At 47.7% G+C, this 24,072-nt stretch overlaps 8 protein-coding genes across 8 annotated transcripts; 3 read left to right on the plus strand and 5 right to left on the minus strand.

The window, feature by feature from the left end:
• Positions 1-109: 109 nt before the first annotated feature.
• Positions 110-7,029, minus strand: VTP21DRAFT_5759 (uncharacterized protein; the record flags this gene model as incomplete). Its single annotated transcript, XM_069396315.1, has 24 exons — positions 110-1,039; positions 1,115-1,165; positions 1,256-1,333; positions 1,391-1,639; positions 1,705-2,382; positions 2,448-2,579; positions 2,651-3,205; positions 3,283-3,384; positions 3,449-3,583; positions 3,646-3,766; positions 3,826-4,000; positions 4,067-4,145; positions 4,213-4,317; positions 4,381-4,502; positions 4,578-4,869; positions 4,928-5,200; positions 5,263-5,340; positions 5,415-5,619; positions 5,681-5,904; positions 5,974-6,070; positions 6,135-6,257; positions 6,318-6,445; positions 6,523-6,620; positions 6,780-7,029. The coding sequence occupies 24 exons, from the start codon at positions 7,027-7,029 to the stop codon at positions 110-112; spliced, it is 5,280 nt and encodes a 1,759-aa protein (XP_069247840.1).
• Positions 7,030-8,267: 1,238 nt separating this feature from the next.
• Positions 8,268-9,348, plus strand: VTP21DRAFT_5760 (uncharacterized protein; the record flags this gene model as incomplete). The annotated part of the gene is made up of 3 exons (XM_069396317.1): positions 8,268-8,510; positions 8,587-9,076; positions 9,152-9,348. The coding sequence occupies 3 exons, from the start codon at positions 8,268-8,270 to the stop codon at positions 9,346-9,348; spliced, it is 930 nt and encodes a 309-aa protein (XP_069247841.1).
• Positions 9,349-9,702: 354 nt separating this feature from the next.
• Positions 9,703-11,790, minus strand: VTP21DRAFT_5761 (uncharacterized protein; the record flags this gene model as incomplete). Its single annotated transcript, XM_069396318.1, has 8 exons — positions 9,703-9,782; positions 9,838-10,058; positions 10,124-10,434; positions 10,499-10,939; positions 11,002-11,060; positions 11,139-11,341; positions 11,408-11,533; positions 11,615-11,790. 8 exons carry the CDS (start codon positions 11,788-11,790, stop codon positions 9,703-9,705), a joined length of 1,617 nt encoding a protein of 538 aa, XP_069247842.1.
• Positions 11,791-13,486: 1,696 nt separating this feature from the next.
• VTP21DRAFT_5762 (uncharacterized protein) lies at positions 13,487-14,925 on the minus strand (the record flags this gene model as incomplete). The annotated part of the gene is made up of 2 exons (XM_069396319.1): positions 13,487-14,811; positions 14,880-14,925. The coding sequence occupies 2 exons, from the start codon at positions 14,923-14,925 to the stop codon at positions 13,487-13,489; spliced, it is 1,371 nt and encodes a 456-aa protein (XP_069247843.1).
• A 122-nt stretch (positions 14,926-15,047) lies between these two features.
• Positions 15,048-15,643, plus strand: VTP21DRAFT_5763 (uncharacterized protein; the record flags this gene model as incomplete). The annotated part of the gene is made up of 2 exons (XM_069396320.1): positions 15,048-15,182; positions 15,251-15,643. The coding sequence occupies 2 exons, from the start codon at positions 15,048-15,050 to the stop codon at positions 15,641-15,643; spliced, it is 528 nt and encodes a 175-aa protein (XP_069247844.1).
• Positions 15,644-15,803: 160 nt separating this feature from the next.
• On the plus strand, positions 15,804-17,325 carry VTP21DRAFT_5764 (uncharacterized protein; the record flags this gene model as incomplete). The annotated part of the gene is made up of 5 exons (XM_069396321.1): positions 15,804-15,967; positions 16,056-16,166; positions 16,232-16,560; positions 16,629-16,770; positions 16,851-17,325. 5 exons carry the CDS (start codon positions 15,804-15,806, stop codon positions 17,323-17,325), a joined length of 1,221 nt encoding a protein of 406 aa, XP_069247845.1.
• Positions 17,326-17,763: 438 nt separating this feature from the next.
• Positions 17,764-20,750, minus strand: VTP21DRAFT_5765 (uncharacterized protein; the record flags this gene model as incomplete). Its single annotated transcript, XM_069396322.1, has 9 exons — positions 17,764-18,313; positions 18,424-18,587; positions 18,652-19,672; positions 19,754-19,930; positions 19,997-20,117; positions 20,192-20,274; positions 20,337-20,427; positions 20,492-20,603; positions 20,682-20,750. The coding sequence occupies 9 exons, from the start codon at positions 20,748-20,750 to the stop codon at positions 17,764-17,766; spliced, it is 2,388 nt and encodes a 795-aa protein (XP_069247846.1).
• Positions 20,751-21,146: 396 nt separating this feature from the next.
• Positions 21,147-23,233, minus strand: VTP21DRAFT_5766 (uncharacterized protein; the record flags this gene model as incomplete). Its single annotated transcript, XM_069396323.1, has 7 exons — positions 21,147-21,729; positions 21,792-21,918; positions 21,984-22,058; positions 22,118-22,166; positions 22,229-22,275; positions 22,352-22,790; positions 22,922-23,233. The coding sequence occupies 7 exons, from the start codon at positions 23,231-23,233 to the stop codon at positions 21,147-21,149; spliced, it is 1,632 nt and encodes a 543-aa protein (XP_069247847.1).
• Positions 23,234-24,072: the final 839 nt, after the last annotated feature.

Raw genomic sequence — 24,072 nt, forward strand, 5'->3', positions numbered from 1 at the left:
ATAACAGGTGAATATCTAAAGGACAAACGAGAAAAAAAAAAATCTACTTAGATCATTCATGCAATGTATCAACCAATTGAAAAAGAGAAAAAGAAATAGAAAACCGACTTCATAAGTGAAAGCTCCCTTCTTCAAAGAGTTCGCCCTCTTCTACCCCGCCGTCCTCATGGTCTTTCCGCTTGACTCCATTCCCACTAGATGACGAAAGCGATGCATTGGCTCCTCTGTCCTCTTTTGCATCCACTCCTCCATCGCTCCCACCTCCGGCCGCATTGCCGTTACTTGTCCCATAGAGCAAATTATCATCCATCACAAAAGATGCCATGTCGCCTTTGTCTGCCTGCTGGGGTATACACGCAGCCGAGCCCTCGCGACTCGCGGCCTTACCCTCCGATCCAAGCGCCAACTTATCTAGCCATTGTCCCTCAGCTTCTTGCTCGCTAAACAATACCACTTCATCGCCGGTGTGCCACGCCTCTGCATATCCAAGTCGGAATTGCCGTTGGTACACACCGTCATTTCTCTTGACTCGTTTAGCTCCAAATATTGTTAATGAAATAGGCGTGTCGTTCACTCGTGCGTCGCCTCCGCTGAGGCTCATGTCTACGGGGGAGTCTTCGATCCACTCCCATGGCTGTAGCTCCCCAGTACTGCCGTTTTGCAGCTGTAACTGGCTCAAATAGATGTTGTGGTCTCTAAACGGCAGAACTCTCCGTACTCTTTTGGCAAAATCTGCAGGCAGCGAGAGCTCTCCATGTCCGGTTGTGCGCAACTCCTTGATAAAGGTGGAGCGCACCTCACGCGGCATCTCGTCCATGAGTATCGACACAAGATCAATCACAAAGTCGAACACACGTTCTTGAGTCCCATTACCATGAACGACCGCACTCGACATCAAATTGACAAGGGTTGCTATCCACTGGGTCATCTCGCAACGTACGGGCTGCTGCCACATGAGAGGCAATACAAGCGTAAGCAGACGGAGTCGCACTAGAAGGCTGCAGCGAATGTCATCAAGCGTAATATTTTGCGCCGAAGACTAAAAGGAAATTGGTTTAGAAGATTTATAAACGGAAAAAGAGACAATGGGATTATAATTCTCTATAGCCAGTACCTGCAAGTCTTGGTCAACCCGCTCAGTTAGAACGCTAACAATAGCGGCATCCTGTGGAAGAGAGATCGGAGCCATCAATACATGTCCACGACATTTCATAGCATGCGAGTGAGTTTAAAGTAAGCAGATAGAGAAACTTACTGGGCTACCGTTCGCCGCTTGGAGCGCATTTTGGGCTGTGTCATAGTTGATATTGCAAGCTTGCATGACCTCGTACACCTTAATGTGGGTTATAACTTAGTTTAACTAAGTGTCTTGAATTAATCCTTTCATTACCTTGATATTATCCTCGAATCTCTTCACCTGTGTCAATAGGTTCCTTATGAACTCAATCTTGCGATCCTCGGACCAAGCACCCGATTTGGTGATCAGCGCGGCCATGACGTGGTGAAATCGCATTATCACCGAGTGGTACGTATCGGTGTAGGCCTTGTCGCTATGCCTGGCCTTGTCGATAATGAGCACAGACTCGGGGAACGTGGCACCCATCTGCCCCAACAGGACATTTTCGCCTTCGCGTATAAACTATAATATAGCATTACCATGAGCACCTTCTTTATGGTATAAATGAATAGGCTCTGGGATATTACAGTGTCCACTAGCTCATCGCGAAAACCTGCCACCAGTTGAGCCAGCAATGGCCCAGTCAAGTGGCCTTGGGGTATCAAGTCGTTGAAAACGAACTGCGCGAAACCACGGATGCATTCATCCCTAAGGCTTAGATGTCCGTCTTCTGTTCGTTGCTCCGGCGAGGCATCCTGCATTGTCACATCATCCTCTGCATTGCTCGCCGCCCCCGGTGTATCCAGCATCAGCACGCGATCTATAAGTAGCCACAGCCGCACCCGACAACTTCCAAACAGCCACTTGTTGATTCTCGTAAAGATAGATTGGAACTGGGGCATATAGTCAGAGACTGAATCCGTGTTGATCGAGGGAGTGTCGATGCTTGTAGTGTCTTCCCCAACCACTTTCCAAAAGAATCCCAATAATATGTTATTAGCCATGCGATTCCACCCCTCTTTTACATTGTTGGATATATCGCGTAGAAGACTTGCGTATATCCTTTCTATGTGAATGAAGCAAGCATGCTTGAACCATTCGGTATGGAGGAGCTCCTTAGTGAAGTGCTGAATGGCTGCATACACAGGAGCATTGAAGGGGAGATCCGCCTCCAACTCCGTCAACCTACGGAGCATGCGAAGTACAACCTCAAGGGACTCGAATTTCAAAAAACGGCGACGATGTGTTTCTAGGGCATGTACCTCCTAATGAGGCAGTGAGGATGAATGAGCATAAATAGGGCATGCAAAAAAAAAAATCACGGGCTCACTTCAATATTTAATCGCATATCCTCCGGGATATTCTCACCGCCATCATTAACCAAGAGAAAATCGAGCAAAGTGGTGATATTCTTGCATAAATTCATCACAGGACCAATCGCATCCTCTTTCTTCTCATCAGGCTATATGGCCAAATATATATGAATAGATAAGAGAGGAGCTTCTAGACCGATGCACAACATTAAGAATTTACTTTAGAGGTTAGGCTTACGACGGGCCCTAGCATTTCATCGCAAATCCAAGCTAGCAGTGTGTCGAACTGACAAACGTCGTGTGCTACAAGCAGAACCAAGAAAAGGACAAGCCAGGACTTTTCTGTCACATCATAGAGCTCCTTGCAAGCAACACCCTCCTTTGCTTCGCTGCCTTCAGAACTGTTCTCGAGTAGATTTCCGTACTCAGCCCTCAGCCAACCAAGGAGCTCTGCATCCAATAAAGTGTTAGAACGCTCACGCAGCACTCGCAAGAAAACTACGTAATTGCACAGTGTCCGGCGTTTTTCCAGGTGGGTAGCGCCGGGATTTCCAGATCGCAATATGTTCATCACACTGTTGAACACCACAGATAAGGCATTAGGAACAGCTTGAAATCGCAAATGGCAATTAGATGCAAGGGCTTCGGCGACGTCGGTGCTGCGCTCCGAAGCAAGACTTTCGAGATCCTCCATGCTGGGGAACCCGTCCTGGGCGATGCGATGGGAGATAACAGGGGTTTGGGGACAGGACGCGCTTCGTAGGTCCGAAGAAAGCTGTTTTTGTGGATTCACATCAATATTTATCTACATGGTCTAATCTACCCAGCATTCGCATCTATCCTTTAGCTTACCTCAGCTTTGAGTGTTTCCGTGTTTGGATAATAATCAACTAGGTGCAGCAAATATTTAACAATACAACTCTCAGGAGCGCCTTTTGCCTTCAACTTTGCATGCTATACCAGTCATAAGTTAATAAATAAACAAAAAAGCCGTATTTCCCAATGCAAGAGAACTTACATGCGCAACCAATGTGTCGAATACAACCTGTTTGTAGGGGGTAGTTGATCTCCAAACCAACTCGTGTCTTTGTAGCGCACGAATGATAGCTGGATACAAGGCTTTAGTAGTGTGTTCGAGTGTCCAAAGAGATAGCTAATAAAAAAGCGTTAGCTTCAAGAAGAGCTCTAATTTCAAAAAAGTCAAAGGCCACCCACTTCAAATAACGAGCAATAATCCTTCGCAACCTCCATGATATGTATCAAGGTCGAAAATTGTTGCGAGTTCAACAGTGAAGATCCCGGAGTCGTCATTACTCGCCAATTGTCTTCTCCAATTCTTACATCGTCATGGTGTTAGCAACGGTGAATTGCTGTGGGGAAAACATTCGGTTTTACCTTATCTGCTTTACTACAAATTGGTTCGCCGCCTCTAGCAGCCATTCTCGTGTGATTCGTAGCTGGCAGTAACGGTTTGCTGACTTGAGGAGTTCTGCTGCATGACTCTCAAGGTGTAAAGTAGATTGAAAATCTTCCAGGGGATCATTTTTTGCCGGTTGTGTCATTTCAGATGCTGTTCATGATAGAGGTGTGATCAAAAATTCTCAATAAATACATGGAAAAGTTTAAACCCAATTACCTGATTCTCCGAACATATGAGGTAGTTTTTCGCTGATAATTTTCTTCAGCATTTCAAAATTACCCTCTTGTTGGCCATCCTTTAACAAGCATAGTGTGTTATAAAAAATTCCAGAGTGGCTCTAGAGCCAGGATAATTGTACATACTTCGCCTTCAATCCCATAAAGCATAATTCTCCGCTGATTAATATGATATAGTTTAGCATGGTAGAGAGGGAAAGACTGTAGGTATCTCATATGTCGCAAGGTTTTCTTTCCGGAAATTTGAGGGTTAGAAACTTTATAGCCAATGCTATGCATAAGCAGTAAGATTACCATCTCGCCTCGTTTACTTGAGTCCAAGTCTCCGCGCGCAATCAGGCGTTGCATATACTTCTGAAATGAAAAAAGTCCCAGACGAATGAATTCGCCATATAATCTTGAAACAAGCTCGTATTCTGGCGACAATAGAAAAAAAAATCGATTAAGATTGGAATAGCACAAAGAAAAAGGCGAATCCTTTGGTATATCACCTTCATCGCTTTGGCTTGTTCTAACGTCTAAGAATCTCAGTAGCGCATCCTGCAGTAGCATTTGTCGATCTCTTGCCAATTTTCCGCGACTTACATCCTGCCTCCACAGTTCGAGCACCGTAGCCACAGCGTAGCAGCGGTGATCCCCATGACGGAGCGGAGTGGTTGCCCATTCACACAACAAATGCACTCGGGATTCAAAGGAACTTGAGGCTGCACTCGGGGTGTGAATTCCGAAAAACTGACGACAAGTGGTCAGAAGGTCTTGAGTTTTTTCAATCTCATCGAGCAGCTAGAGAAAGCGATACAACAATTAGATACGCATACATCTATATATCAGAGACACTTACAGAAATCAAGCTCTCTTCTTCATCTGCAGGCATTCCCGATGCTTCTACGTAGGAGCTCCTATCGTCCATGCCGTTAACCCCCCACCCTTGGCTGATTATCCGATTTCGCTCATGAATCATGTCAAAATAAGAGGCCATAAGCTCGGAAATCTCGGAATAATCTGGGTCCTCTTTCCCAATATCATTGTGAAGAAGTACTTCTTGAAAAAGCGCGAAATTATCTGCCCAAAGCTTTGGGAACACGAACATGTCTGGAGCCTTGATGAAAGCCGCCTTTAATATTAAAAAGAGGTTAATGCAAAATCCAGTGGAAGCAGGTAACTGTTTCAACTTGCCTGTAGCATCCGCCTTAAATCATGATCCAGGTGACTATAATGCCAGTTTTCTGTGGAGTATTCCGGGTGTTGGAGGAGCTAAGAAAGAATACCAGGAAATACGGTAAGCCACAACGCTACACTTCAAATTAGAGCATGTTCATCATCCTCACAGCATTAAGCTTGTCTATCAAATTCTCGATAAGGTGTCGCATCAGTGCTCGCGAGCGGTCATATTCACCCATGAATTGACGAATAAGCATAAGTAGCATGGCAGTCTGGCTGAAGTTGCAGAGAACCAACTGCTGAAGGTTGAACTTTAAAAAGTGACGCTGCTCCAATAAGCCTTCGTTATATTGCCATTTGGCCAGCCGAATGCTAGTGGTATTCCAAATGAGAACTGCTATTACTTTACCCCACAAGCGTACACAAGATTTACCTATAGAGCCAACGCGATAGCCATCGCTCTTTTTTCTCATCACTCGTGAAATTATTCAGTATGGCACCGGCATTCTTCATTCCAGGGCGCGCGCTAGCCGATGGATTCGAATTTGACAGGGGATCGAGCTCCGTAAGCTGCTTCCATAAAAAGGATTCAAATACACTTGTCCAGTCCAAAGTGTAAGGTTGGTGTGATCCGCCAGCCTTATTCCGTTGCATTTGCTGTCATCACAAAATGTGAAAACAATGAATAAACGAGAAAATGAAGAAACTTTGTCATTGATTTCCTACTAGTTCGTTCATGCCGACCACCTTGATATACCAAGTGGCCCTTAGTAGAGGCACCTGCCGTTGCGCGAGCGCCTCTAGCAATCGCTCTCCTTTAAATCTAAAACCAATTTTGGAGGGGGGGTTAAAACCGTAAATTTATTTACAAATGAGTTTGCCATTACCCATGTGGCACATTGCGCGCCAGTTTGCGTAGAGGCACGATGCCTCCCGCCAAATCCTGCATCCATTGCTCTTTCTTCTGATCATTGAGGGTCGCGCGACTCGGTGGTTTGAATATTGAAGATCTAAGTAAGTCATAATTAAGTTAAGCCTGAAAAAATGACTGGCACTCTAAGAGAAGTTACCCCGTAATTCTGTTGGACTCGTGCTTCCTTTTCATCACATCCACCATAAAAGTACCCAGCTCGGACATGATTCTGTTATCCTGTATCAAACGGTCGTGGATCATATCATGTGCGCAGATATCCTCATTCTTAACGCAATTTGAATTATTATTCAGGGTCGCATCACGACTGAAAGTGATAGAAAAAAAAAACTACAAATACGTACCGGAACAGGCTTTTTATCCACAAATCCATTGCGGACGTTGTTTTCAGTAAGCTGATCCTCCTCCTGGTTCGATTTTTGAGGAAAAATATCGGGGTAACCTACGCAAAAGGAGATAAGCATTGGCGCATATCATTCACAGCAGTGGACATATTATCAACAGTGTATTCCATTGGGTCCATCCCGGTTATATCTCCCTCACGTCTAGAATGAGACCTCCTCTCCAAACAATAATAGCAGACAATGGTAGAGTAACTCACCCAGTTCCATGCTTTGGTGGAGGGGTAATCGTCTAGGGGGGGGCTGAAGCGAGTATTTCCGAAGAGGGGGTGCAGCTGCCGAACGAAACGGAGTATATACGGGAGATGGGGATGAGTATGAGTGGGGCGACATAGAGGGGGTTCCATAGTAGGGCTGGTAGCCTCCATGCCCCCCGGTCACCTGGGGGTGATATGACGTGCCCATGGCACTGCTGTGCATGCCCGCACCACCACTTATGCCCTTTCGCATCGCTTCCTCTTCTGAATGCTCAAGACGTGGAGAATTTAAAATGTACCAAGAATCGGGGATAGATTACGTAAATTTGAACAGCTATTTCAACCAGTGTCTTCTTTCACACGCGTCACTTATGAGCGTTGTGTAGGATTCAGCATCTTCTGTAGATGGTTTTTAGCTAAATTGAATCGCAGTTCTATGTGACACTATTACGGTTTCTAAGTATTGGGAAGGATTCGATGGCTTGGATCTCATCAGTGGCTCAGTTGTTCTAGCTTTCAGACATGGCACGGCTGTTGCTCACGTTATTACAAACTCAACCGAGTTAAAAAATAGGCAAAGGGCAAGATCGCCCTATTGTATAAGCCATTATGGTGCCACGATGTTGAGGCTGTGATTGCCAGCGATGGAGTAAGCCTGGGGACATTGAGCAAACCTGGGCTGTCATTGGCAATGCACGGCAAAGAAACCAAGGGAGCAAATATTAACCGCAAGATAACCGTTCAAACCGAGAGGGCTATCTCTTATCCTGAATATCCAGGTGCCTCATTTAGAATCGGGATACACGTTCCATCTTGGGAAGAATTTCACCCAACTCTAAGTGAGCGTGATGTGAAAGCGCTCCTAAAATAAGCAATCTGAAAGCTCAAGCTCCGGGAATCCTGGAGAAAATTGGCCTGCTTAGTAACCCCCTAGGCCGGGAATTTCGCCCGAAACTCCGTATAAGATTTGGTCGCGATGAGTAGCTGTGCAAATTGGGCCGAATCAAGTCTGCCCAGACTAGCTCGTATTGGTTACCTCTAGCGTGAGCACAGGAATGATCACTGCATATATCCTCCAACTTATGGATGATTCACCCTAATGTGTCTCTGGAGCCACTCCGATGCCACTCCTCTCATAAGACAATAGCATAGCATGCTGGTGAGGAATCCTGGGAGGCCTTGAGGGAGCGGGAAAAGCCAAGTGCCTTTTCCATTAGTGAGCTGCGAAACGATGCTTATCTCGACGCCTGTGATCTCTGATCGCCTAAGTTACCCATCCCTCCGCCCATTAAGCTGGTTTAAGGTTTTGCTAAGTCCGCCTCGGCCAGGTTTCGATAAATTCTACAGTTCCACTGATAGCCTGTGGAACCAAATAAGGAATTATTTTCACATTGAAATATAAAGTATATATTAAGACGATATCCACTCTCTCACGTAAGACCAAAATATGCCCGCTTATTTAAATAATAGCCAGCCTTTCCGATTTCTTTTATGATTTCACTTGAGCGAATATTCGTGCCTCGGCCAGCCACCCGATTGAACCGCGGATATAAGATGGAGGAGGGGAACACGCATCGTAATGAATACGAGGAGGAGAGTGATGTTGAAGGCTCTATAGCTGAGGAGGAGGCGCAACCCTCGCCAATCTATTCCGCCAGGGGCCGATTTCAAATCAGATCCGGGAGAAAGCGTGTCAACTTCGCAGAGAATCCCGACCTATGTGATAAGCTCACGGTAGGGAATGCCTTTATCCTCATTCGGATTAGAATTGCCTCAAGATGACCTCAACATTGGAATTGCCCTTCTTTAGAGGCGTCGCCTACAGAATCGTATGGCTCAGCGCGCATTTCGGGAGCGGAAAGAGCAATATATCCTCTATCTTCAGGGTCGTATCCATGAGCTTGAACAGTGGAAAGCCAAAGCAGAGCGTCTCTTTGAAGAGAACCAGCGGCTAAAAAAGATGCTCTATGGTCCACAAGCCAAAGAGTGGGAGAATGTGGAAAATCTGGGACTAGAAGCTCGAGAGGATCGAGACGAAGAGAATGTAAACACTCCGGATGAGGTGGAAGATGAGTTTGGAGAGCAAGAGGACGATACAGAGACGATTGGAAGGTATGGTTTTGAGGAGCTCAGGTACAGGACCGAAGATCGAGAGAATTGTGATTACATTGGGAGCACCATGGAGAGAAGCAGCATGTATCTCAACTATGGTTCAATGGAGATGCCCTCTTCATCCGGTTCATCCAACCCATCTGCGGCTCTAGACTTGCACCCGATGGCGGGCAAATATCCCTCGCGAGGTTGGATTCATAGATTCCATTTTTCCGATTTTCAACCATGTCATATATATAAAATGGACTAATCTAGTAGTTTAGGTCACGACCCTGAGTCGGCTTCCGCAAGCCACGCCACGAATTTTGCCAGACACGAGAATATCCATTCGACATCGAGGGACGCTCTTGGGAGCGAGCTGTCGGTTGAGTTCCTAGGCGAACATGGCAACCGTGACGACGGTAAATATGAAGATCAAATCATCGAGGAGGCTAGCTTTTTGTTGGAAAAATTTCTTTGAACCTTGATTCTTGCATGTTCACGTTGTTGGGCTTGTACTTTTACAAAAGATGTACTTGATGAAGCCTCCACTTCATCCATGATCCATGTATACTCTATATCTACTTTAGCATTCCATTGATGGTTGGACACTCAAATAGACCCCAACCGTTGTTACCATTAAACTTTGGTCGATTGTCTCATTCAGATTTGTCAAACTGGGGTGTGATCGTGTCTAATAACCTGAGAAGAAAGCCTGTATTTATAAGCGATTGGAAATAATTTATAGAATAATTTTGAAATATATATAGCCAAGTTGGAAAAATATTTCAATAGATAATGAGAACTAGGCGTTCTGTTTTTGTCCTTTCGGAGGCTAAACTCTTCGAACAAAAAGCAGGCACGCAAAATTGATCCCTAGCAGGATAGTTAAAACTCGAAAGGTCCACTGAATGCCTAATAATCAAGTGAAAAAGCATTAGCCAAGGCCAATGTAGCCATCATGGCTAACCTCGTATACCTTGAGTGTAGGCTTGAACGGCATCCTCTCGAATGTCGGGATGATGCTTGAGCAATGCATAAGGATCATGCTTGAGGATATCCGAGGGTAAATCTGGATGGCTATCGACAAATGCCTGAGCAAAATTGTTGACAATACTTCCTCCAATGGCTACGCCAAAGGGGAATCCGATGGTTCGAAAGAATACACTGATTCCAGCCGCCAGTCCAATACTAAATTTACGGAACAAGAATAGGAATGGATGCACGAGAAAAATACTATCAATAACTGCACTTACTCCTTTGGCTCTGCAGAAAACTGCATTGCCAGAATCAGATTGACGAAGTTCAACCCCATCCCTACTGCGGTGACGACCATATATCCAATCCGCATACCGCTTGAACTCTCCTTGCCCAATGTGGAGAGCAGCCCCCCTCCGATGATAAGGAGGACGTGGCCCACCCACAGCGTAGTGCGCAAATGACCCACGTGATGGAGAAGAAAAGTACATGCCAAATCTATTCCCATGGTAATGACGAGGAACGGGAGGAGTTGAATGCCAGAGGAAGTGGCCGATATATTGTTCACAATTTGAAAGAGGATAGGGAGCTAATGAAGTAATTGAGGTTAAATTCCTGTGGTTAATCAGTGAAATCCTCAGCTCAATACGAACGTAGAATATAAAGCCGAACAATGCTATGCCCAGAATAAAGTTGGCGAGACTGTAAATTGCAAGCTCTCGACTCCGGAATAAATGTAAAGGCAGCACTGGATTAACCGCAATTTTCCCCTCTATCCACACGAAGACTGCAAGCGCCACCGGCGTCAAGCACAACAAGACAATGACGGTCGGCGAATTCCACGGCAACATCCCTCCTCCTACACTAATGGCCACCAGAAGAAACACGGTGACCGCAAGAAGTGCCGCGGAGCCTGCAAAATCAATTCGTTTGAACTTGGAACGCAAAGAGCCGGTAGTCGGAGGGACGCGCAAAAAACACGCGACAAGGGCCATGGACACTATGCCTATGGGAATATTGATTAAAAAACCCCAGCGCCAGTTCACAACCTCTGAAAATACTCCTCCCAGAATGGGGCCAATAATGGAGGAAAGCTAAACATGGTTCATCTTCAACCACGGCAGCATTTATGGGAAGAATTTATAAAGCAGCTTACCATAAAAATGGAAGTGACCACACTCTGGTAAGTTGAGAGCTGTTTTGGAGGGACGACCTCTACCATGGGAATACGCAAGCATGTTTAGTACGATGAAAAAAAACAAACTTTTTTAACTTCGCGGGGAAGAGACTTACTAGCTAATGTCACATAAACCATCCCTACTACACCGCCTCCTCCTACTCCTTGGAGGGCCCTCATCATGATCAGCCAAATCATGGACTGAGCTGCACTACATAGGCCACTTCCAATAAGAAAAATTGTCATGGTCATCAGTATGGTAGGGCGGAGGCCAAATATCTCGGATAAGCTTGCGTAGAGTGGCTGAACTACGGTGAATCTAGAGGGAACGAACTTCTGGGTCAACTGCAAATCAACCTAGGGATCAACATGGAGAGGAACTAACGATATCTGATAGGCTGCTCCAAGCCAAGAAATTTGCGTAAGAGAGTTGAACTCTTCGGTGATGTGCGGTGCAGCCGTTGCCACTATCGTCTCATCCAAGTTGGCCATAAAAAAACAAAGCGAAAGCCTACGGCAAGTTAGGTGAGGAGAGAGCTGGGTTAGCTCACGTAATAATGGTTACTATTGTTGAGCTTGTGGGGAAATATACCCAAAGCTCACGGTGAGCGCCAAAATAGTGGGGAGGTAGGTTGTTTCTGCCTCCTCAAGTTTTTTATTGCTATGTGTGTTTTTCTCTAGATCGGTGCATGTTGCATCGGATTCCTCCCCCTCAGGAAGTGCAATGGCATCTTTTGTGTGATCGGGGGTATGGCTGTTTTGTGACATGAGTGAGATAATTTTCGAAAAGTGAATAGTTGAGGTGCATAACTTGAGGGTTTCTCGTTAATTTATATAAAGTGAGATTGCTTTAAAAAATTAGCTGTTCATATTGATTTGTCATTAGGGTAAGGAAGCCTAGCATAGGGTATTCCTTTTTTTTTCTGGCTTGCTCTTTAGTTGTGCAAAAAACTCTATTGACCGTTTCGATTAGGATATCGCCATGGTTCGAGTGTGCTCTTAGGGACTAGGTTCCCCATTCCGGGATAGCAGTCACAAGTCGGCTGTCAACGCCGTGTAAGGGTTCAGTGGAGGTATTAAAAATTACTCACCCATCTAGTGCGGCTCGTCTTTCGTGGTTTCAGAGGGGAAGATCCCCTTCTCATGATTCTTACTGAATCGAATAGGAATCGTGTTGAACACCGAGAAAAGCAGTCATTTTTTCGGGAGAGGATTGCCGAAGGTGTCCTAAAAGACACGTCATGCCCGAGATCTCTTTCGCGGAGTGCATTTGATCTTGCTGATGCCTCTGAATTATTCCTAAAAATATGTTCAGCCCTGGCGAGCTTGAGCTTGTTGGAATTGCAGAGGACTTTAGTAGAAGAGTAGAAGAAGCTAATAATAATATTCCACCATGCGCGACACTTTTTTCTGGGATTAAGTTTTTACAACACGCTCAGACTCGGACTTCACGATACATCTCTTTTCCTCGCGTTTCTTTTTTTTTTTTGGTCAACAAAGGCTCAAAGGCCGACAGAGACAAAGGGCACGGGTTCAGATTAACTAGGCTTAGTGTCAACTAGGGTGGCAGAATATCGGCGCCTTCATCGGCCGAGCGGATGCTCAATTCACAATGGAATGAGAATACTAGATGCGAAGAGATATCTCGCGTTCGCGTTCGTGGTCTCCGGTTATTTTGTGTCCAGCGCGGCTGACACAAAACCTCCTGATTATCTAGATTATCAAAATGGCAGATATTAAATGGCCACCCTGTTGTTATCACTAAGCTGATATCTTGATCATGAGGTCGGGCGACAAAGTATTGCGTCTCAGAGCGAAAGTGCTGACTTTTAGACGATAAGATGGAGTAGGAGAGCTGAGTGAGGCCTTAACGCCCCGGCCGAGGCGGGCGTTCGGACCCCCGAGCGGGATATACTTCTTGCGTAGTGGCAACGAAACCTCGCTGAACGGAGTGAAGGAGCAAAAATGCTTAGCATCCAAAATGGTATCCGTGGTGCACGGGGGGGAGGAGGGGTGTAGCCTTGGTGTTCTCCATGTGCTTTAACGAGACAGTCCAATGGACACTCGTATCACATGGCTGAACGGATTTTGGGATCCCGACACATTTGGTGCGCTACCCTCCCTTCATCCATCGGACGGCGACCTTGGGGGATGGTCGCTGATGATTTCAGACGTCAAATTCAACCTTCAGAAATGCCTTCGGTTACACCCAGCGAGCCTGCGACTTAGCAAAACGAAAAGGGCGAGACGATGTTTGGAGCGCGGATGGTCTCTTGTCGCGAGAAAATGACGCGATCCGCCCTCCTATCCATTCTATTGGAGCGACGCGAAAATGGCAGGATTAATATAAGTCGGAAAGCAAGGATTTTTATTAAAGATAATTTTACACTAGGAACGTATATTTTAGAAAATACAGTCAAAGAAAATCCCACCACCTTCACATGCACCCTTTTTTTGGAGGGGTTTAATTCAATCCGCTACCCTCTGCTTGAATTTTGGTCACCAGTCCTCGAACCGCGTCAATGGTTCCGATGACGGCACTGAACAATCCGACCACAATGATGAAAGCACACCATGCCAGTTCCAGCCAACTGAATTTCCGCCATCCATATAGCTTAACGTAGAACAGGACGGGAATCACGAAGATAAGAGCGCCCTGGGCAACACTACCCAAGATCTCCATGATGCTGTCGAAAAAGCGGACGACGACGGCGATGACCGCGCAAAATGCAATAATCACAATGCGGAGGATAGCCCGCAGGAAGAACTCCATACGGGCGGTGCGGTGTTGCCGGTCGATGCGGAGCAATTTTTCCATTTCGAGAGCGAAGGAGGTAAGGAAGAGGGGAATGGCGAGGAGCACGTGGGCAGTGATGAATACGATGGCGACGGTGCGAGGCCATCCGGGAAGAATGTTATCGTACACGGGGTTTTTTACGATGCCACCATAGGCTAGATAGGCGGGAATGGCGATGCCGAAGTAGAGTACAGAGACGGTGATGAGGGCAATGTTGTAGGTCATCGACCACTTCTCGGGCCTGCGCATGGTGCTCTCCACGTGGGGGTAGATGACATTTCCGCCGTAGGCAAAAGCGAAGGTTGAGAGCGCGATGGGCAGACTCGAGGGGTTGATGGGTAGGTATTTTGGCTCGTGGACGTGCTTGGCGAAGTCGATCGAGGACATGGTCATCACCACCACCACCGTGACGACGGTGGCGAAAGCGCCGAAGAGACTGAGGATGGCGACCTCCTTCATGGTCTTGGTGAGGATGTAGGGCACGGCGACGGCTCCGGAGATGATGAAGACCCACGCGCGGTAGCCGATCGTGACGCCGAGCGGGGTGAGCAGGGTGTTGAAGTTGGAGCCGGAGAGGACGAGGAAGATGATCGGGGCCCCGAGGAGCATGATGTAGTTGGGGACGATGGTGAGGTAGCGGCCGACCTTGCCGAAGGCGTGCTCGCCGACGTCCTGGAACGTGGAGAGGCGGTGCTCGGGGCCCTTGTAGTACAGGCACTTGATCAGGATGACGCCCGAGTACGCCGTCATGATGTGGGCCAGGGCGAGGAGGCCGATCCCGAACCAGCCGCTCTTCTCCACGGCCTGGGGGATGCCCAGGGCTCCTGTGCCGGCCACCGCGCACACGATGTTCACATACGCCGTCCACGTGGACGCGGTGCGCTCGTGGCCGTGGGCGGCGGAGGGCTTGCCCTCCTCCATGACGACGACGTCCGAGGTGGTTGAGGAGGATTTTCGGGATGCCACTTCTCTAGTGTATTCGTTGATTTTTTCTGCGCAAAAACAAATACATCATCGTTAGTCATGATGCGCATGTCAAAAGGCATTTGTCATTTGGCACCATTTGTCACGCCATGCGCAGACTGATGCGTGGCATTGCTTGTCATGTCGAGAATTCGAGAGGTATCTGGGGTGCGGAGGGAGGGGAGGGGGGGGAGAGAGGGTATTAGGGGGGGGGACTAGCACAACCTCGGGGAAACGGCAGAGAGAGAACGAAAAATAAGGGAGCATGCCCTCGAGCCCGATGTTTATTTATTGTGCGGGCGGATGTTCGATTCGGCCCGCGGCCATTGGGTGGGGCGATGTCGGGTCGGGACACAGGGCTTTGCGAACCTATCACCAGGGTGCACTTTGCACTCAGCTCGTTAGTCCCTAAGTCATCCCCTCGACAGCCGTTGCTTGTTCTTGTGATCCAATCTCCCGCCATCTCAGGGGGGTGACGGATCCCTAAGCACTCCCCAATTTTTGCGCTTGTCCGCGCCCGCCCCTTGCTCAGTCGTTGATCCGACAGACGAGCTGCTCCCTCCCCCCCCCCCCCCCGTGCTTGTGCTCCTCGACTCAAATCCACGCTCAGACCATTGCACACCGCTCGTTTGGAGCAGCGTGACTGCGTTTCTAAGCGTTGCTTTTGACACTGCATGTACAGTGGACGCTTCCATGCGCCGCGCATTTCCGCTTGCCCAGATAAGAGGTGCCGTGCCTCTTCTACACAGAACCAGACTGAGTTTTGCGGTTCTTAGGCACGCGACCTCAGGAGAGAGCCTTCTCTTTTCCCGCTCTTGCCCCCACGTGAAGGCTCCTGCAGAGCAGAACTCAAAACTATGAATCCTACCCAAATTGAGGCCGCCAGGCCAAGCCACCCTCTCTACCCAAAATTTTTTGAAAACATACCACCGCAACTCCCATCCCCAACCCCATTCTCTCCAAATCACCATCATCCCCAGCCTAATTTAACTACGAAGCTTTTCTACAACACACAGACGGTATGCGGTGGTATCAAAATATATTCAATCCGCGTTATGTGAGCGAAGACGCGCTCGCCAACCTGCGGCTCTACAAGTACGGCGCGGTGGACCGCTCCTACCTTTCTTACTATGTGCTACGGCACTACTGGAACTGGGCGGCAGAGTGGTTTCCAAGCTGGATGGCGTAAGTGTGGATTCTGTTCCTTTGATGCGCAGTCGATGAGAGGTCTGATGGATTTCCCCTCCCCTCCCCCCCTTCCTCCTGCCTGCAGGCCCAATTTGATCACTCTCATGGGACTAGGCTTTCCTGTTCTCAATCTCATATGTATGCTCGTGCTCACTCCCGATTTGGTGGGACCGGGCGCGCCATGGCTATATTACAGGTATTGACTAGGTTGATCTAACCTGGATGACAGCAAGGATTGCTTATGGAATGCCTCTCTTCTAGCTGCTCCTTGGGCCTATGGCTGTACTCGACCTTCGACAATGTCGATGGCAAACAAGCGCGTAAGACAGGCACCTCATCGCCACTTGGTGAGCTCTTTGATCACGGATGCGATGCCCTGAACTGCTCCATCGGCGCTCTCGTCCAAGCTGGTGCAATGGGGGTCGGACACACGATGTACGCCGCCTTTCTATTGCTTCTGACCATGTTGCCCTTTTATTTGTCCACTTGGGAGGAATATCACACCGGCGTCCTCTATCTAGGGTTCATGAACGGGCCGACCGAAGGGCTGGTCATTGCCTGTATCTGTATGGCCCTTTCTGGCTATTATGGTAAGCTTTTTTTTATCCCTTTTCTCCTGTAGCCTGAAGAGCAGGAACCCTCACCCCCTCTCTTGCAGGTCCCCATATTTGGACAGACGACCTTCGGCAGTTGTTTGGTGAGAAGCTGGTTCCGAGCTATGTGCCCCAGGGTTTCACCATCTTCCACGGCATGATGCTGATGATGACGGTGTTGATGATTTTCTTCCACATCCCTGCTTCGTAAATACCTACTCGCCTTGCCCCCCCCCTCCCTCCTAGCCTGTTGATCTCACCCCTACCTATTGCATTCTATCCTTTAGCCTGTACAACGTTTACCAGGCGTGCAAGAGCAAAAACAAGCCTTTTCTGCCCGCGACGGCTCAGCTTATCCCAATCACCATTCTTAGTCTCGCAGGCTACCTCTGGCTTGCCTCCCCCCACTCCTACATCCTCGCCCACCAACACTTTTCCCTGTTTGCCCTCGCCGTTGGCATAGTCTTTGGACGTGTCGCGACCAAAATCATCCTTGCCCACGTCACTAAGCAACCCTTCCCCATGTTTACCGTCCTGATCCTTCCCCTCATTGGGGGGTGCGTGTTGACCAACCTTCCCCTGTGGTTGGATGTGGAGCCGCTCTTGACCGCAAGGGGCGAATACTGGTACCTGGTGGGATACTTGATTTTTGCCGCCGTGGCCTATGCTCACTGGGCTCTCCTGGTGATTGATCGTTTTTGCAAGTACTTGGGCATTTCGTGCTTGACCATCCCCCACACCAAGATCACAAAGACACAGTGAAAAAAAAAAACGTCCCCAGTTCTCTTTCTTCGTGTATTTGGTACATAATTTTCATTTCTATCTTACCAACTCGCTTTCTCTTTCTCTTGCTCCTTCTCCCCCCCTCCTCTTTATATATATATATATATATCTATCTATTAATACACAGCTTATTGCCGAATGTGAATTGAAATTGTTGTTGTTTATTCCTGCTGTTTATACGCTTCTCATGTCATCCGCCTCAACTCCCTCTGATTTTTGCCTATTTTATTATTACTTACTTCGTTCGCCTGCTTCCATGAATGGACTATCGTTTTTCTCTCTACTTGCCATGTGGATATTTATTACATGTGGACCGGAAATATACATATCTTATATAATATAATGACGCTATTTTTTTTTTCTTTTCCTCTTAACAAGTTACCGCCGAAATGATGCTGGCGAACAAAAAAGGAGAGATCACTTCGCCGAAACATCCTTCAACTGCTTGAGCTGCCTGAGCAGGCGAGGCGATGGTCCCGGAGCAAGGGATCGATGTTCTCTAATGAGGCTACTGACACCCTCTTTCTCTTGCTTGTCGGCACTACTAGCCTTGCCCGCGAGGCCAACCAACCCCCCCACGAGAGACGCCCCAGAAGGAGGAGACATCAGCCTGGGCGAAATATCGAGCGTTGCCATGGCGGCCGTTGGAGAGGGAGGGGGCGAGCCTCTTCTCGCGACCACCAGATCCTCTAGCCTCAGCCGGGGGACATCCTCGGCTCGCTCCCGGTTCCGGTCTCTGTCCCGGTCGCGCTCCTGCCACTCCTCCACCACAACGGGCGAGGATGAGAATACTGATCGGATGGAGGAAACTTCTTCCTCGGGGAACGAAAACGTGGGCGAGTGCTCTCGTGAAGTCGTACTACGTGGAAAGGACACCACATCGTAGTCGGAACTCAGATCGCTGGGCGGGTAACTGTAGACATCGACCGGGGTCGAGTCACTGGGTGAAGAATTAGGCGATATCAGGCTATTCTCAGAAAGTGAAAGAGACATGGGAAATCAAAGTGTGGCCACGTTGGACAATTAGAAAATGCGGGGGGGGGGGGAGAGGGGAATCCAATTTCCAAGTTAACTTACAATTTATAGCCGGGTTCTGTTAAATGTTCTTCCAATATCAAGTAGGGTCTATCAGGATGGGTACTTCGGCCAGAGTGGGCGCCGTGTTCGCGTAAGCCCTGCTTCGCGACCGAGCAATAGTGCTCGGCCTCCACTGAGCGATCCACTCCACGGGCGGTCGTTTTCTAGAGTCAAAACGCGAAGGGTTGAGAAGAGCTCACGTACTAGATCAACAAAAGTCCTGCTCACCTGGTATTCTCTGGCCATCACCACAAATATTTCCCCCGCCAGACCAGGTTTATACGAGAGCCCGCGTACTTCCACTAGACATTGGGAAATCTCTTCGGGAGTCATGCTGCCCCTCATATACCATCGCCTTCTCTCATCATCTCCCCCTGTTTCCGTGCCTACCCCCCCATACATCGCCACGACACTCCGCCAAAACCGGGTTGCCATCACGGAAGGGGTCCACCGTCCCGTTTGGATACAAAATAACATTTGGGTGATACTGCCCGCGCCATCATGCAGCACATGATGACGATGTCTCTGCAGAAAAAGAATGAGAGCAAACGCCTCCAAGTCCATTTGGGTTGGCTTGCGAGTATCCACCATTGACTTTGGGTATTCCTCCAGGCCGGGGAACAGCATCCTCAGCCAGGTTCGCAGCACGCCATTCAAAAAATACCAGGACGCCACCTCCAAGAACCGTAGCAATTCAAACGGCATGCTATCCCCCCCCTCTCCCAAGACATATCTCTCGTCGATGCCCTCCAAATGTTGACGGACCCACTTCAAAAGCGGCAGGCTTTGCTGTTCCGGGGAAAGATCCCGAGCGACTGCATTCACGGTGGGAAGCCAGAACGCCCGTTGAACATCCACATGGCCGGAGTCGCCTTTCCACCCAGCCCCGACCCCCCCACATCCAAATTCGAAACATCGCATCATCACTAGAAACCCCCGTGCTGCTCGCGATATCCTTTCTCTTGCTTTGCGCATTAGGTGTTTTGGTAACCCGCCCAATTCTCTGTGCGTCAGGGACATAGAGAGCTGGAGGTGGGCTCCACGGAGTGTGTCTTGTGCTCGTACCAAGTGTTGCAACCGCGAGGGCAAGCGTCGAAGGAATAAGAGAGACTGAAAGAAACAAGCGCGTGATTGGTATTCTTGCCGCAGAAGCGACCATCTCTCAACCCCACGATACCGCCCTGGAGGAGAAAACTTGTCGGCCGTGCGCGAGTAGTGTTTGACTCTTTCTTCACACTCCACATAGGCTCTGGATATAAATCAAATATTATTTTCAACTCCTCAAATTCGAATGCTCTGCTAGAGGCGAGGGGAACGAGTCAAATCTTACCCGTTTTCCAAAGTGGCATTCACCAGCGTTTCGAGGCAGTACAAATACACCTCTAGCTGGTCTCCAAACACCCCCTCCGGACCAGCCTCAAGTTCACGAAATGAATCAACGACAAAGCGTGCCCACTCCACGCAATCAGCTAGTGCGAGGGTTCGCCGGCACACGTTTTTCCATGCGCTATGATGAATAATAGGAGATTCATATTACCACGATCCTAGGAAATCGAAGCGTCCCTAAGTTTACCTAACGCGGCTCTTGCGCATCAAACATTTTGTCAGCACAATCTGCAGATGCTCGTCCACCAGCATCTCTTCGTCAAGAGGATCGAAAAGCATTGCATCGCTGACGTATTCGAGCAATGTGCCTAGCCATGCCCCAGAGTTATAGCGTGCAATATAGAATAAAATATGAGGTCGGCCATTTAGGCTTGGTACCTACTCTTGTTCAGCAGCAATTCATAAAACTGATTCAGAAGATGGATAGTGGTCTTGTCGAACGCATTTTTTTGCCACTGGTGCCTACTGTAAATGGGTGGAAAGAGAATGAATCCCTATGGTACAGATGCTTCCATGAGCAAACCCACCATTTTATCCAATACATGCCTCGCATCACTAAATCGGCGATTTCCTGCTCATCTCTTGCATCCTTCGCATACTCCAAGCACGTTTCAATCGCTAGAATTAATCCGGCCACGTAAGTGATTGGTTTAATCAAGTAGAACTAGCATGGACATTTTACCTTCAAGGCCGGCGTCAACAGGCGGATTATTAAGCAGGAGCAGACGTTCGTAATATTTGAGCGCCTCAGGCTTCCGACGCTTTCGGAGCGCTCTGGCGATAGCAAAATTGGACTACAGAATTCAAAGTGAATTAATGACATAACTATCCGGCGGAGATTGCCTGCAGGCTCGTAGTGTTTGGGCTCAAACCTCTACATTCTCGGGGCCAGGGTGATTGGGATTCATGTCGATTGGGGCCGATGTCCGATGGAAGGTCATATTGGGAGAGGGAGCAAGCTGAAATAACAGCTCAGACGAGTGTTAGAAAACGGTGGCCAAAAACCGAACCTAACCTAGAACGGCGGAATGTATTTGGATATTTGCAAGGAAATAGAGATGATAAAGGGAAAGAGGAAGCCAACACAAAGCCGAGGGAAGAAATAAACACTTTAAAAAAAAGGTAATACATATACAAACTAGAGGAATTAGTACTGATTATATTGTTACAAAATAAAAAAATAGAAATATATAAAAAGGATCTTCATTAGAGATAGAGGATTGAAGGAGCAGGAGCTCCTTCTCGGTAACTAGAAGATGGGAGGAGATATGGCAGCGCAGAACAAACAAAGTCAGGAGCGATTAGATGGGGAGGGGAGGTGGACAGGGACCCATGCGTTAACTAGCTATTTTACGATCCAATATCTTAAACGTCCCGTCAGGAAGAAGCATTCCAAGATCCCCCGTATGTAGCCAGCCCTCCTTATCGATCACCAGAGCCGTCAACTTTTCGTCGCGGTAATAGCCCCGCATCACGCTTGGCCCGCGGACGCAGATTTCGCCTCGTGGTAGAGGCTTGTCGGTAGTGTTTTCCCCGCTATCCACCAGTTTGATCTCGCAGCAGGGTAGTGGCGGGCCCACGCTCCCGTCCTCTCTATAGTCGCACGCATTGGAAAGCGTCACGGCCGAAACAGCCTCTGTGAGTCCATAGGTCTGTATGACCGGGCATCCGAGCACAACGCGCAAAAAAGTTAGTGTTTGGGCTTCAATGGGGGCAGAGCCCGAGATAACTACGCGGACAGCTCCACCAAGCAGCTGGGTGCGCACGGCGCGGAACACGAGTCGATCCCACATCGAGTCCATGGTAAGGCTGCCACGGCGTAGAAGGGCCCGCTTGGATGCAAAGCCGTTGCGGAAAAGGAACGAGCCACCATAAGATTTATTGATCATTTCTTGGAGTCGAGTTAAGTATTTAGGCACGCTAACAATAAAATCAGGAGTAAGCATTGGCCTTCAACGTCTCTGGAAATCTATTTGGATCACCTTGCAAATATGGTAGGCTGAGCATCTCTTATATCCTCGAAAATTCCATTCATGTCGCCACCAAAGAATGCGATGGATCCGCCAACAAAGATCATAAGTAAAATCATGGTGCGCTCGAAGGCATAAGCTGAATGGGAAATCAGTCAGGTTAGATGTATAGGGAGTGAGGTGGGATGGAGCGGTTATACGAACCCATTGGCAAATAGCTGATATGTCTATCCTTAGAGGTTAGCTTTTGATTGGGTGGTAAAATTGCAAGACAAGCGGCTACAAGGAAAATAGCTTGAGTGATATTGGTGCAATCCTTGGGGGTATGAAACACTCACAAACATTCGCCACGATATTCTGATGGGTCAGCGAAACATATTTGGGCTCCTAACATCAATTAATAGAGGTGAATCTACACTTAGACCCTGGAAGATGGTATTACAACTCACATCAGTTGTGCCGTTGGTCAGACATATAAATGCCAGATCATCTGGGGCTATGGGAAAAATTGAGAACGGGTGAGATTGTATTTTCCAAAAAAAAAGTGAGGGACGAAGCAAGAGTAAACGCACAAGATAAGGCAGGCTCCAACGGATCTTCTTCTCCCAAAGCCTCAAGAGCTTTGAAAGTCGTGAGGGTACTTCCCCTTGACTGGGCTCTTTTTGCTAGCTCCTGCGGCACCAAGTCATCCACCACGACAATATGCCTCACAAATTGGCATCCATTCGCCGCAGAGAGCACCAGAGACAGATTCGTGCTGTTTGCTACAATAACGGAAAGCTCGACATGATTTATGATATTACGAAGGGATTCAGTGGTCTGCTTTTCCGGTATAGGCACTGAGATAAGAGAATATTGAGCAGCGGCAAGGAGGGTTATGATATATTCCGGAGAGTTGGTGGTGAAAATGCCGATTTTTTCTCCAGAGCGAGGGCTGAGGGATGCAAACTTAACTAGACCTGTGCCGAAGTTGCGGATGCGCTCGTTTACTTGGGCTAGAGGTTTAGACGGCTAAATTAAATTGACCATTATGAGAAATAGTAGTAACTATATACCATAGGTTTGCTATTGACATTGGAAGTTAATAGACGAAAAAGAGGTCAGCAATCTTCACGAGTATTGTCTGAAAGCGAAAGACTCACCCATTGGAACACGCTTCCTTTCTTCGATCCCATGAATTTTCCCTCGCCCTCTTTCATTCCACCCCCGAATCGCCATAAATCGTAAACCGTCTTCACGTTACGATCCGAGCTCGAGAGAAGTGGGCCGCCATAGGGTGCAAATCGCGAGCGACATACCGGAGACTCAGAGGGGAGTCGTGACAGGGAAATATCTGCCTGCTGCGAAAGCAGTAGCGGGTGGACGTCAGGAGCTGTGCGACCGCGGAGTATGAATAGAAGTAGAGCTAGGATACAGAAGAGGGCCAGAATGAGTTCCGCCCAAATAGCTGACATGGTATAGTTTGATTTCGAAATATAAACAGAGATTGGGCTACCAGGTAAGCTATTCAACCCAAAAGTAACGAGTGGTATATGTATTTTTGGGGGAACTTACACTAGCACCTTCCCCACCAACTTTCCACAGGTTTGGGTCGCGAAAATATGCCAAAAATAATAGAGAACGGTCACGCGAAAAGATCGGATAGCTCGTTGGATAGATGTTGGATATTCTGCGTGCATTCATAGTATAGGAGTATTTTATTTGACTGGGGATCTAGGCATGCAAATTGAGCCATGTGTTCACACAAGATTGGAATCTCCATTTCATTTAACTATCTCTGGTTAACTTCGACCATCTTTTTTTTTCCTTATCTCTTCTTCTCTGTAGCTTCTGTCCTACATTGCCAGGTATCAAAAGGAGTAAGTGTACACAGCGAATATATCCAGTGGCTACAAGCTATCTTTCCCAGTCAGCTATTGGAGAAAGGCACCAAGTCGTAAACAAAGGACTATTGAAAAGAAAGCCTTCGTAAGATCATTGCAACCCCTATCAAATTATTAAACGTAATGATGATTGAGGTGGAAATCAATTTACAAACCATCTATTGAAAAGTGCTTATCGCGCCATATATTTCGACTCTTGAAATGAAGTTTAATTTCCCTTGATATTTGATCACATTAGACTTTAGAAAGGAAATCAGCGACGGAGCTCAATGCTTTAATAAGCCCTTTCTTTATTCTTCATGAATTGCCTAAGAATTGGAGAGTATTTAAAATGCTTTGCGATTACTAGAAAGCTTTGGCGACACCTATTGTTTATTATTACAATCAATGACCATAGTATGTAGGGCAAC

Source organism: Calcarisporiella thermophila (genome assembly GCF_041956535.1).
Source record: "Calcarisporiella thermophila strain CBS 279.70 unplaced genomic scaffold VTP21scaffold_23, whole genome shotgun sequence".
Taxonomy (NCBI): Eukaryota; Fungi; Calcarisporiellomycota; class Calcarisporiellomycetes; order Calcarisporiellales; family Calcarisporiellaceae; genus Calcarisporiella; species Calcarisporiella thermophila.